This window comes from Entelurus aequoreus, linkage group LG25, assembly GCF_033978785.1.
Source record: "Entelurus aequoreus isolate RoL-2023_Sb linkage group LG25, RoL_Eaeq_v1.1, whole genome shotgun sequence".
Classification (NCBI taxonomy): Eukaryota; Metazoa; Chordata; class Actinopteri; order Syngnathiformes; family Syngnathidae; genus Entelurus; species Entelurus aequoreus.
Window position 1 is genome coordinate 7,146,291 of NC_084755.1, and position 14,931 is coordinate 7,161,221.

Genomic DNA, 14,931 nt, shown 5'->3' on the forward strand with positions numbered 1-14,931 from the left:
ATGGTGCCTTCACAGATGTGTAAGTTACCCATGTCTTGGCCACTAATACACCCCCATACCATCACACATGCTGCCTTTTACACTTTGCGCCTATAACAGTCTGGATGGTTCGCTTCCCCTTTGGTCCGGAGGACACGACGTCCACAGTTTCCAAAAACAATTTGAAATGTGGACTCGTCAGACCACAGAACACTTTTCCACTTTGCATGAGTCCAACTTGGATGATCTCGGGCCCAGCGAAGCTGGCGGCGTTTCTGGGTGTTGTTGATAAATGGCTTTGGCTTTGCATAGTAGAGCTTTAACTTGCACTTACAGATGTAGCGACCAACTGTATTTAGTGACAGTGGTTTTCTGAACTGTTCCTGAGCCCATGTGGTGATATCCTTTACACACTGATGTCTGTTTTTGATACAGTGCCGTCTGAGGGATGGAAGGTCACGCTCATTCAATGTTGGTTTCCGGCCATGCTGCTTACCTGCAGTGATTTCTCCACATTCTCTGAACCTTTTGATGATATTATGGAGCGTAGATGTTGAAATCCCTCAATTTCTTGCAATTGCACTTTGAGAAAGGTTGTTCTTAAACTGTTTGACTATTTGCTCACGCAGCTCCTTGAATTCCTTCTAAGTCTTATCTGGTAGCTCAGTCACAGCTCTTTTTATTACCAAATATGTCTTATGTGTTTTTATGTCGCACGTTTGCACGTGCTTGTTTGTGAACCCGTTCTCAAACAATGGCAATAAAACTATTTTCATTCTATTCTGAGTTGTTGACAAAGTGGTGACCCTCGCCCCGTCCTTGTTTGTGAATGACTGAGCATTTCATGGAATCTACTTTTATAGCCAATCATAGCACCCACCTGTTCCCAATTAGCCTGTTCACCTGTGGGATGTTCCAAATAAGTGTTTGATGAGCATTCCTCAACTTTATCAGTATTTATTGCCACCTTTCCCAACTTCTTTGTCACGTGTTGCTGCCATCAAATTATAAAGTTAATGATTATTTGCAAAAAAAATAGTTTTTATGAGTTTGAACATCAAATTATTGTCTTTGTAGCATATTCTACTGAATATGGCTTGAAAAGGATTTGCAAATCATTGTATTCCGTTTATATTTACATCTAACACCATTTCCCAACTCATATGGAAACAGGGTTTGTACAAGACACATAAGAACTGAAATTTCATTTTCATACATAATAAATAATACTTTAATCATGTACAATGGCATATTTGTACTTATTAAAAAGAAACCATTTTTTATTACAATATTTTTTCTCAAAATATTTCCACACATTTTTTGTAAAACTACTTTTCTCAGAATATTGCGTTTTTCTAAAAAAAAAAAAAAAAACCTTTTTTCACAATATTTTTGACTTTAATACTGTAAAATGGCATAATTTTGTCTTGTAAATAAAAACATATTTAGATATTCTAACATAATTATTGTACAATGACAACTTTTTCTCGCAATATTAAAGATTAAAAGTAAAGTAAAGTACCAATGATTGTCACACACACACTAGATGTGGTGAAATTTGTCCTCTGCATTTGACCCATCCCCTTGGGGAGCAGTGGGCAGCAGCGGCGCCACGCCCGGGAATCATTTTGGTGATTTAACCCCCAACTCCAACCCTTGATGCTGAGTGCCAAGCAGGGAGGGAAACGGGTCCCATTTTTATAGTCTTTGGTATTAACAACTTTTTTCTAAAAAAACAAAACAAAACCTTTTTAGTAATATATATGACTTTAAGTTTGTAAAAATATATAATTTTGTCTTGAAAAATCTAATTAAAATTCTCAAAATATTCCTAAAGATTCTTGGATGACAATTTTTTCCCCACAATATTACTTTTTTTTTTGAAGAAAAAAAGACAAATGTTTCCGTAGAGACATCAGCAGCAGCGGAAAGAAAGTGTGCTAAAGTGACAAAAGGTTCACACTCTGTGTTTACAGACCGGCCATGTGGCTGCCTTCTGGGAGTCCTAGGTAGAAAAGAAAGTGTGCTAAAGTGACAAAAGGTTCACACTCTGTGTTTACAGACCGGCCATGTGGCTGCCTTCTGGGAGTCCTAGGTAGAAAAGAAAGTGTGCTAAAGTGACAAAAGGTTCACACTCTGTGTTTACAGACCGGCCATGTGGCTGCCTTCTGGGAGTCCTAGGTAGAAAAGAAAGTGTGCTAAAGTGACAAAAGGTTCACACTCTGTGTTTACAGACCGGCCATGTGGCTGCCTTCTGGGAGTCCTAGGTAGAAAAGAAAGTGTGCTAAAGTGACAAAAGGTTCACACTCTGTGTTTACAGACCGGCCATGTGGCTGCCTTCTGGGAGTCCTAGGTAGAAAAGAAAGTGTGCTAAAGTGACAAAAGGTTCACACTCTGTGTTTACAGACCGGCCATGTGGCTGCCTTCTGGGAGTCCTAGGTAGAAAAGAAAGTGTGCTAAAGTGACAAAAGGTTCACACTCTGTGTTTACAGACCGGCCATGTGGCTGCCTTCTGGGAGTCCTAGGTAGAAAAGAAAGTGTGCTAAAGTGACAAAAGGTTCACACTCTGTGTTTACAGACCGGCCATGTGGCTGCCTTCTGGGAGTCCTAGGTAGAAAAGAAAGTGTGCTAAAGTGACAAAAGGTTCACACTCTGTGTTTACAGACCGGCCATGTGGCTGCCTTCTGGGAGTCCTAGGTAGAAAAGAAAGTGTGCTAAAGTGACAAAGGGTTCACACTCTGTGTTTACAGACCGGCCATGTGGCTGCCTTCTGGGAGTCCTAGGTAGGAAAGAAAGTGTGCTAAAGTGACAAAAGGTTCACACTCTGTGTTTACAGACCGGCCATGTGGCTGCCTTCTGGGAGTCCTAGGTAGAAAAAGCAAATGGCTGGCGTTTTGCAGTTCCAGTGCTAACTAGGGCGGGGTGGGCGTGTCTGCAGGCTGGATGGGCGAATAGGAATAAGAAGAAGGCAGAAAAGGGAGAATGAGGCCCTTGTCAGCACATGAAGGGAGGCAGTGACCTTTGAGCCCATGAGAGGAAGACTTCCCACTTTGTAGATGAAGGCTGTTTGTTGCTTCTCCTCATCCCCCTGTGGTGTTTTGGAGACCACTGACGCTAATCTTTGCTTTGCCTTGGCTCTCTGTCCTCTGTTGCTCCTTCACCTCCATCCCTGTCTGACATGGAATCTTCATTCTCTCCCTCCTTTTTTTTGTAACGCTTGTGATGTCTGCATTGGCCTGCTTTGCTGTGACCAATCATCCACTACGAAATGTACGCTCAAAACCCAAACACTCCTGCTGGCGACCATCTTCCTTGCCCTCTGCCTCCTCCTGCCCTGCCGTGCCTGCTCTGTGACCACCGGTGTAGTTCACCAAAATATGGGCTTCTTGCTGACAGGTACCACTTCTGTGAGAAGTGTTTCAACGAAATCCAGGGCGAGACCGTCTCCCTGGGCGACGACCCCTCCCAGCCTCAAACGTGAGTTTCTTCTTTCCATTCTGCTCTTGTAGATCAGGGGTGTCCAAACCTATTTCATACTTTGCATTTTCAAAACCCACGCCATTTTATTGTGACCGCTAAAGCTTTCAAAAGAAGTCACATTTTACTTCTCTATAAATCTACTTCAGATCCATCCCTTGACATCAAGTTAGAATTAGTCCAAATAGTAGGAAAAACATTGGAGCCTGAAATAGGTCAATCATTCATAACAACATTGCTTTTGGTTCCTCATTATTTATTGAGCAATAAACGACTAAAGTTCCCAGGGACCTAAAAGGGTTACAAATAATTGTTTTACTTTCTATACATCAACTGCAGATCCATCCCTTCACATAAAGTTAGAATTTTCTTTTCATGATTTTTGCCCTTTTTGTCAAAATAGTAGGAACAACACAAAATATGCAATATTTTCCCTCCAAAAAATGTTCAAAGATGAATATTTGATGTGAAGTAATTGGAGCCTTAAAGAGGTCAATAATTCATAACAACATTGCTTTTGGTTTGTTATTATTTTTGGAGCAATGACAGTTTAAAAAAAAAGGACTAAAGTTCCCGGGGACCTAAAAGGGTCTCAGTAATTAAAGTGTTAAAAAAAAGGTCATGTATAAACAATTGTTTTACTTTCTACACTTAAATATCTATAGATCAACTTCAGATCCATCAAAGTTTTAATTTTGTAAATGTTTTATGCCCTTTTTGTCAAAACCCTTTTTTTAATAGGAAAAACGCAATATGTTCAAAGATGAATATTTCATGTGAAGTAATTGGAGCCTTAAATTGGTCAACAATTCATAACAAAATTGGGTTTGGTTTGTTACTATTTTTGAGCAATGACGAGTGCAGCTGAGATAGGCTCCAGCGACCCCGAAAGGGACAAGCGGTAGAAAATGGATGGATGGATGGACAGACAGTTAAAAAAAATAAATCCGACTAAAGGTAGCAGGGATCCAAAAAACCCCCACTCATAAAAATGCGAAAAACAAGTCATACATACATACTATAATAATACTTTTATTCGCACTGCTTAAATCTCTATATAACTTTAGATCTATCCGTCAATTATAAGTGTATTGGAAATGTTCTAATGAAGTAGCCAAACTAAATAGTTGTTCTTAGATTTATTTAAAAGCTGGAACATTTCAAAAGGCACAGGTCACGTTCCTAGCAAACTATGCAATAGGAAGAGGGATGCATTATTCTCAATACACTGAGTACAAGGTGGGAGGGAGGGAGTAGGCTCAGTTTGGAGGGGGGAGAGAGCAAAGGACGCAAGTCAGTGGAGACAATGGTTCACTGTTAACTGGAATGAAGAAGCGGACACTTTCAAATGAGAAGGGAAGAGAGATACTTTCACAGTGAATCATGCAAACAAGGTCATTCTCTCTTTTCCCCAAATGTGTTTCACAGAAATACTGCAGTTTTCATGGTACAGTGCAAGCATGCATAAATGTATATTTAGTATTAGTGTCAATAATACATATTTTCTCCTTACATTACACCTGCTTGCTCTTTTATTACGCTTTTGAATGTTTCTTTGTAAAATCGTTTTTAAAATGTGGCACAGGCCGTTCAAAAATGCACTTTGGACACCCCTGTTGTAGATGATGTGAAGTGTTGTAGATATAATACTGTAGGCCTGGGTCGATTATATTGTCAGGATTCAATTAGTGCTCATTTATTTGGTTTCAAAATAATATATAATAATCAAACGCAATAAACATTTATTTTATAATGAGTTTTTTTACCATTGTAATTGGAAGGTGAAGAACTAAAGTAAACAATAGAAATAAAATGGTGTGTTGTCACTCAGAAAGTGCCATTTTCCCCCAAAACTGGGCTTCTGTTGTTTGTGTTGCCATGACTTTCCAACAAGTTGGGAATACCTCACAATTGTCATTTATTCCCATTCCAAAACAAGTCATAATTATCCACAAATAATCATTTCAAACATTTTATTTTGAGGCCATCTCCTGCTGACTAGCTGCGCTTATACGTCAACCTGTTTTGAAAAGGTTTTATTTCCCTTTTAATAATCTATTGGGAGAGTCCTTATTTGATGGTGTTGAGTGGAGAACGGAATCATCACCACAACAATCTGAATGGAATGGTGAGTTGTTGAAAGATTGCCATCCCTAAGACTTGTTGGTTTCTCTCTTCAACTAGCGGTGCAGCCTCCGCCCAGCGAGACTAAGCTGGTAGATGACTGACAAGAGGATTCATGCAATTCTGCTATTGAGTAACGTGAGCACGGTGCACAGAGTGAACCCTCTGTTTGAAAAGCAAGAGGCAAAGAAAAGAAATCAATGACGGCAAACTTAGCCAGTTGGTGTTCATTAATGTTTGGGTTCATTGATATCGGCCCAGGCTTGCTAGATAATAATAATAATGTGTTTGTTGAGGGGAAGAATACGTTTGTTTACAATGTGTCATGAATGTATGTTTGACTCTGACCCTCTGTGTAAAAAGTATTTTCTGCCCAATATTTTCTGATGCTTACCAGTAGGTCTCCTGGTCTCTCTGATAGGTCCATCAACAAAGACCAATTCCAACGAAAAAAGAACGACACACTCGACCCCGAGTTGTAAGTCCGTTTATGAGTTCTTTAACGCTGATTTCATTTAGCATCACTTATGTTCAAGTTAAATCAGAGCTTCTCAAACTTTCTTTCACCAAGTACCACCTCAATAAACACCACCAATATTCAAATACATTAGCGTAGTTGGCCTAAGTATTCATTAACTACAAGGCAGAGGTTTTTTTAAACAAGTACCATATTTTCCGGACCGGACTATAAGTGGCAGATATATACGTTGTGAAATGACTCATTTACACAGAAATATTCTCTAAATGTTTATTTACATACCTTAATTGTTTCCAAACGGTGTCTGTAACACGGCAGTAAAACGGCTGATCAAACAAAACAGAAGTCATGGTCATGGAGCCACTAGCTAAACAGACTCAATAACTCCACGCTGACCTTTTGGTGAATTTACTGAGGAATTTGTGAAACTGGAACAATACAAATAGAATGTCATTGTAAGTTAATATTACTAACACAGACTCATAAATGTGTTTGCATGTTAGCTAATGCTAATGACGCTAGCACGTACAAGTATGCATGAAAACACTCCTACAGACATCACACATGGGACACTTTAGGAAGTAAGAATAGTTGTAGTTATATTGTAAAACTTACAAACCTTGCTTGGACTGATGAATGAAGAATCTATACGAGTAGAAACGCTATGGAGGGCTGGAAAACTGAACACGACACTCCAGTACTATTTGTAAATAGAACACCAGCAGTGAGCAAACGCGTCCATAAGATGGAACCATAGCACAAACAATAAAACAGCTTTGAGGTGTATTTGCTTGATTTCTTTTGAAACTATTTTTTATCATAACTTATCAGACAAAAATCCATAAATTATCTGCACCGTCTTATAAACCGCAGGGTTCAAAGTGTTAAAAAAAAGTAGCGGCTTATAGTCCGGGACTTACGGTGTATTTGATATTTTAGGCCACTGCAACATTACACATGGTTTGAACAGTAACACTGTGTTTGAATATTTGTTTACACCACAGTTTGAGAATCCCTGCTTTAAGTCATGCACAGTGTTGTTGTTGTTGTTGTGCAGTGTTGTCATGACAATACAGTGTTGTTGTTGTGCAGTGTTGACATAACAATACAGTGTTGTTGTGCAGTGTTGACATAACAATACAGTGTTGTTGTTGTTGTGCAGTGTTGACATAACAATACAGTGTTGTTGTTGTTGTGCAGTGTTGACATAACAATACAGTGTTGTTGTGCAGTGTTGTCATGACAATACAGTGTTGTTGTTGTGCAGTGTTGACATAACAATACAGTGTTGTTGTGCAGTGTTGTCATGACAATACAGTGTTGTTGTTGTTGTGCAGTGTTGACATAACAATACAGTGTTGTTGTTGTTGTGCAGTGTTGACATAACAATACAGTGTTGTTGTTGTTGTGCAGTGTTGACATAACAATACAGTGTTGTTGTTGTGCAGTGTTGTCATGACAATACAGTGTTGTTGTTGTGCAGTGTTGACATAACAATACAGTGTTGTTGTTGTTGTGCAGTGTTGACATAACAATACAGTGTTGTTGTTGTGCAGTGTTGTCATGACAATACAGTGTTGTTGTTGTGCAGTGTTGTCATGACAATACAGTGTTGTTGTTGTGCAGTGTTGACATAACAATGCAGTGTTGTTGTGCAGTGTTGACATAACAATACAGTGTTGTTGTTGTTGTGCAGTGTTGTCATGACAATACAGTGTTGTTGTTGTGCAGTGTTGTCATGACAATACAGTGTTGTTGTTGTGCAGTGTTGACATGACAATACAGTGTTGTTGTTGTGCAGTGTTGACATAACAATACATTGTTGTTGTTGTGCAGTGTTGACATAACAATACATTGTTGTTGTTGTGCAGTGTTGACATAACAATACAGTGTTGTTGTTGTTGTGCAGTGTTGGCATAACAATACAGTGTTGTTGTTGTGCAGTGTTGACATAACAATACAGTGTTGTTGTTGTGCAGTGTTGACATAACAATACAGTGTTGTTGTTGTTGTGCAGTGTTGACATAACAATACAGTGTTGTTGTTGTGCAGTGTTGACATAACAATACAGTGTTGTTGTTGTGCAGTGTTGACATAACAATACAGTGTTGTTGTTGTGCAGTGTTGACATAACAATACAGCGTTGTTGTTGTGCAGTGTTGACATAACAATACAGTGTTGTTGTTGTTGTGCAGTGTTGACATAACAATACATTGTTGTTGTTGTGCAGTGTTGACATAACAATACAGTGTTGTTGTTGTTGTGCAGTGTTGGCATAACAATACAGTGTTGTTGTTGTGCAGTGTTGACATAACAATACAGTGTTGTTGTTGTGCAGTGTTGACATAACAATACAGTGTTGTTGTTGTTGTGCAGTGTTGACATAACAATACAGTGTTGTTGTTGTGCAGTGTTGACATAACAATACAGTGTTGTTGTTGTGCAGTGTTGACATAACAATACAGTGTTGTTGTTGTGCAGTGTTGACATAACAATACAGTATTGTTGTTGTTGTTGTTGTGCGGTGTTGACATAACAATACAGTGTTGTTGTGCAGTGTTGACATGACAATACAGTGTTGTTGTTGTGCAGTGTTGACATAACAATACAGTGTTGTTGTTGTGCAGTGTTGACATAACAATACAGTGTTGTTGTTGTGCAGTTTTGACATAATACATTGTTGTTGTTGTTGTGCAGTGTTGACATAACAATACAGTGTTGTTGTTGTGCATTGTTGACATAACAATACAGTATTGTTGTTGTTGTGCAGTGTTGACATAACAATACAGTGTTGTTGTTGTGCAGTGTTGACATAACAATACAGTGTTGTTGTTGTGCAGTGTTGACATAACAATACATTGTTGTTGTTGTTCAGTGTTGACATAACAATACAGTATTGTTGTTGTGCAGTGTTGACATAACAATACATTGTTGTTGTTGTTGTGCAGTATTGACATAACAATACAGTGTTGTTGTTGTTGTGCAGTGTTGACATAACAATACAGTGTTGTTGTTGTGCAGTGTTGACATAACAATACATTGTTGTTGTTGTTGTGCAGTGTTGACATAACAATACAGTATTGTTGTTGTTGTTGTTGTGCAGTGTTGACATAACAATACAGTGTTGTTGTTGTGCAGTGTTGACATAACAATACAGTGTTGTTGTTGTGCAGTGTTGACATAACAATACAGTATTGTTGTTGTTGTTGTTGTGCAGTGTTGACATAACAATACAGTGTTGTTGTTGTGCAGTGTTGAAATGACAATACAGTGTTGTTGTTGTGCAGTGTTGACATAACAATACAGTGTTGTTGTTGTGCAGTGTTGACATAACAATACAGTGTTGTTGTTGTGCAGTGTTGACATGACAATACAGTGTTGTTGTTGTGCAGTGTTGAAATGACAATACAGTGTTGTTGTTGTGCAGTGTTGAAATGACAATACAGTGTTGTTGTTGTGCAGTGTTGACATAACAATACATTGTTGTTGTTGTGCAGTGTTGACATAACAATACAGTGTTGTTGTTGTGCAGTGTTGACATAACAATACAGTGTTGTTGTTGTGCAGTGTTGACATAACAATACAGTGTTGTTGTTGTGCAGTGTTGACATAACAATACAGTGTTGTTGTTGTGCAGTGTTGACATAACAATACAGTGTTGTTGTTGTGCAGTGTTGACATAACAATACAGTGTTGTTGTTGTGCAGTGTTGACATAACAATACAGTGTTGTTGTTGTGCAGTGTTGTCATGACAATAGTGTTGTTGTTGTGCAGTGTTGACATAACAATACAGTGTTGTTGTTGTGCAGTGTTGACATAACAATACAGTGTTGTTGTTGTGCAGTGTTGGTGCTAACTCTGCTTGTTGTCTGTGCTCAGGTTGGTGGAATGCAGCGACTGTGGTCGTAAAATGCATCAAATCTGTGTCCTGCACCATGAAACCATTTGGCCTTCAGGGTGAGCACACATGACCACAACCCTCATAACACATGACCACAACCCTCATAACACATGACCACAACCCTCATAACACATGACCACAACCCTCATAACACATGACCACAACCCTCATAACACATGACCACAACCCTCATAACACAACGCTCATAAGACATGACCACAACCCTCATAAGACATGACCACAACCCTCATAACACAACCCTCATAACACAACCCTCATAAGACATGAGCACAACCCTCATAAGACATGACCACAACCCTCATAACACAACCCTCATAAGACATGAGCACAACCCTCATAACACAACCCTCATAAGACATGAGCACAACCCTCATAACACAACCCTCATAAGACATGACCACAACCCTCATAACACAACCCTCATAACACAACCCTCATAAGACATGAGCACAACCCTCATAACACATGACCACAACCCTCATAACACATGACCACAACCCTCATAACACATGACCACAACCCTCATAACACATGACCACAACCCTCATAACACATGACCACAACCCTCATAAGACATGAGCACAACCCTCATAACACAACCCTCATAAGACATGAGCACAACCCTCATAACACAACCCTCATAAGACATGACCACAACCCTCATAACACAACCCTCATAACACAACCCTCATAAGACATGAGCACAACCCTCATAACACAACCCTCATAAGACATGAGCACAACCCTCATAACACAACCCTCATAAGACATGAGCACAACCCTCATAAGACATGAGCACAACCCTCATAACACAACCCTCATAAGACATGAGCACAACCCTCATAACACAACCCTCATAAGAGATGAGCACAACCCTCATAACACAACCCTCATAACACAACCCTCATAAGACATGAGCACAACCCTCATAACACAACCCTCATAACACAACCCTCATAAGACATGAGCACAACCCTCATAACACAACCCTCATAACACAACCCTCATAAGAGATGAGCACAACCCTCATAACACAACCCTCATAACACAACCCTCATAAGACATGAGCACAACCCTCATAACACAACCCTCATAAGACATGAGCACAACCCTCATAACACAACCCTCATAAGACATGAGCACAACCCTCATAAGACATGAGCACAACCCTCATAACACAACCCTCATAAGACATGAGCACAACCCTCATAACACAACCCTCATAAGAGATGAGCACAACCCTCATAACACAACCCTCATAACACAACCCTCATAACACATGACCACAACCCTCATAACACATGACCACAACCCTCATAACACAACCCTCATAAGACATGAGCACAACCCTCATAACACAACCCTCATAAGACATGAGCACAACCCTCATAACACAACCCTCATAAGACATGAGCACAACCCTCATAACACAACCCTCATAACACAACCCTCATAAGACATGAGCACAACCCTCATAACACAACCCTCATAACACAACCCTCATAACACAACCCTCATAAGACATGAGCACAACCCTCATAACACAACCCTCATAACACAACCCTCATAAGACATGAGCACAAGCCTCAATTGTTGTCCTGTTCCTTGACAAATGTCCGTCTTGTTGATGTCCAACCAGCTTTGTGTGCGACATGTGTCTGAAGATGGCCAACAAGACGCGCAAAGAGAACAAATATGCAGCTAAAAGTAAGTTTCAAGTCCAACAAGGTCCTGACGTTGAGGACACGACATGAAGTACTTTCACTCCTGTTCAGGGCTTCCTCAGACCAAGCTGGGCAACTTTTTGGAGATGCGAGTGAACGACTACGTCAAACGGCAGAACCACCCTGAATCTGGCGAGGTCACCATCCGTGTGGTGCACGTCTCCGACAAGGTGGTGGAGGTCAAACCAGGCATGAAGTCCAGGTAGGAGGCCACACAAAACCCACCCAGTCCTGCCGGGAAGCCATTCACCTAAAATACAACGCTACCGGGGTTGCGCGTGACGTCACGCCCTTTGCGATCACTCCAGCAGCACTGAGAGCAAACTCTGCCTAACTACCTCTGGGTAATGTTGCAATTTTCAATGCCAACAAAAGAATCGCCTCAAAAAAGTCAAGTAAAAATGCACTAGCTTGATGCTAATATACATACGCTTTGCCATTGACATGCTACTGATTAGCGTTAGCAATTTCTTTTTCTTGATTGTTCTTTTGGTTGTTTTTTTATTGTTTACAAACTCCGGGAGTACCGTATTTTCCGGACAATAGGGCACACCACATTATAAGGCACACTGCCAATCAGGTCTATTTCCATACAAAAGGCGCACCGGATTATAAGGCGCATTAAAGGGGTCATTATATATATATTTTGTTTCCAAAAGTAAAAGACTTCCTTGTGGTCTACATTCATTTTTTGTCATTATTTATTTATTTATTTCAGGCAATGACATAAAAAAGTACAAAATTGACAACACATAATAATATAAAAGAATATATTGCAAAAGGTAATGTCTAGTATGTAGTGCATGATTGTCCAGTTTTGGAGTGGGAAGAAGATCATTTATTGAATTCCATCCCCAGTTCTCCATTCAGTGATTATACACTTGAGTTGTACTCTTACTTTGTTCATGTTGTATCATAGTGGCATTACCACAGCTAACAATCACTAATAACATGTGAGGCTGCTTCTTTGCTCAAAATGTTGCATAGATGATGTTTTACTCATCATCTTCAACTCACTTTCTGACAGTCTCTTCAGGATGCACCGTTTTGTGGGCGCTCTTATTTACGTGCCTCCACTTGGACAGCATCTTCTCCCCGTCATCTTTGTTGTAGCGTGCAAGGACGGGAGTGGAAGAAGTGTCAAAAGATGACGCTAACTGTTTTAATGACATTCAATCAATAACGGAGCAGCATCTTCTCATCCGTGGCTCACTAGTGCAACAACAACACCCGAAATGTGTCCCGTGACCGGAACTCTCTAATAACTAAAGTTCCTTGGGTGAATAATGTAAAGTCACTACACCGCTATGTTTTAGTGCTTTCATGATGAGTTTACTGACAGATATAAGTAAGTATATAAATATATATATAAAGTAGTTACACTACTTTATATTAGAAATGGCAACATGAATGTCACATAACAAGAAGATAGAGAAAAAGAAGAAGCTTATCCACTACGGTGTCGGCACGGACTACAAAGGCAGACTTGCGCAAATTTTCAGGACTTATGCAGATCCCAAATACTGATCAGCAGGTACCAGAGAGTAAGAAAATGTGGTTTTGTATAATATTGTGAAACAAAAGGCCAGATAATGTCTTACCTTATACACACAGCATAATAATACTGCTATGTTGAAGCACAGTACAATCCATCAAGCGGTGTGGCTTCATAGCTTACCTTATACACACAGCATAATAATACTGCTATGTTGAAGCACAGTACAATCCATCAAGCGGTGTGGCTTCATAGCTTACCTTATACACACAGCATAATAATACTGCAATGTTGAAGCACAGTACAATCCATCAAGCGGTGTGGCTTCATAGCTTACCAAAGTCCTACTAAAACATTTTTAATTGATTTTTGAGCGCCGTGTGTAATGTTCTATATTTTCAATGGAACATATACCATTTTTGTGTTGTTTACTTGAGTCATATTGCAGTCTACACGTATCTCTTATGTGTGACTGCCATCCTATTGCAGTCTACATGTATCTCTTATGTGTGACTGCCATCTACTGGTCACACTTATCATTACACAGAGTACCAAATAAAAGAGCTTTGAGGTCGGTAAGCACAACCAGAATTATTCCGTACATTAGGTGCACCGGGTTATAAGGCGCACTGTCGACTTTTGAGAAAATGAAAGGGTTTTAAGTGGCCTTATTGTCTGAAAAATACGGTACTTTATATGGTCCGCCACATCATTTATATGGTCCGCCACATCATTTATATGGTCCGCCACATCATTTATATGGTCCGCCACCAATTTATATGGTCCGCCACCAATTTATATGGTCCGCCACCAATTTATATTGTCCGCCACATCATTTATATGGCCTGCCATGGCATTTTACGTGGGTCGCCACATTATTTTATGTGGTCTGCCACAATATTTTATATCGTCCGCCACATTATTTTACATGGCCTGCCATGTAATTTTATATGGTCCGCCATATTATTTTATGTGGTCCGCCATGTCATAGTATGTGGCCTGCCTTGTCATTTAATGTGGCCTGCAATGTCATTTAACATAATATTTGATGTGGCCTGCCACATTATTTATGTGCTGCCCACATCCTAGTATGTGTCCTGCCAAAGGCTGGAAATAATACAGCACTTGATGTATTTAGCAGAAAAATGTATTGCATATTAATATTAATGAATTCAATTATTTTTGGGTTATGAATCAGAAATAACTTCATATCTGCTTGTCACTTTGACTTAGGATTGCAAAGCAAGTTATCCATGAAAAAGAGATGTATTCACTGTAACAAAAGAGATATATACACTGTAACAAAAGAGATATATACACTGTAACAAAAGAGATATATACACTGTAACAAAAGAGATATATACACTGTAACAAAAGAGATATATACACTGTAACAAAAGAGATATATACACTGTAACAAAAGAGATGTATTCACTGTAACAAAAGAGATGTATTCACTGTAACAAAAGAGATGTATTCACTGTAACAAAAGAGATATATACACTGTAACAAAAGAGATATATACACTGTAACAAAAGAGATATATACACTGTAACAAAAGAGATATATACACTGTAACAAAAGAGATGTATTCACTGTAACAAAAGAGATGTATTCACTGTAACAAAAGAGATGTATTCACTGTAACAAAAGAGATATATACACTGTAACAAAAGAGATGTATTCACTGTAACAAAAGAGATATATACACTGTAACAAAAGAGATATATA

The 14,931-nt window shown here is 39.3% G+C and overlaps 1 protein-coding gene across 8 annotated transcripts in view; it reads left to right on the top strand.

Annotated features, from left to right (window-relative positions):
• Nucleotides 1–14,931, top strand: part of ep300b (E1A binding protein p300 b) — a 110,359-nt gene that overhangs the window by 73,312 nt on the left and 22,116 nt on the right. For 2 of the 8 annotated variants that reach the window (XM_062036486.1, XM_062036490.1), the window contains exons 20-24: nucleotides 3,346–3,456; nucleotides 5,978–6,058; nucleotides 9,939–10,016; nucleotides 11,621–11,688; nucleotides 11,757–11,907. In XM_062036486.1, the coding sequence (XP_061892470.1) occupies nucleotides 3,346–3,456; nucleotides 5,978–6,058; nucleotides 9,939–10,016; nucleotides 11,621–11,688; nucleotides 11,757–11,907 (489 nt within the window). The remainder of the gene's footprint in view (nucleotides 1–3,345; nucleotides 3,457–5,977; nucleotides 6,059–9,938; nucleotides 10,017–11,620; nucleotides 11,689–11,756; nucleotides 11,908–14,931) is intronic. The other 6 variants (XM_062036487.1, XM_062036492.1, XM_062036488.1 and 3 more) reach the window with 3 other exon arrangements.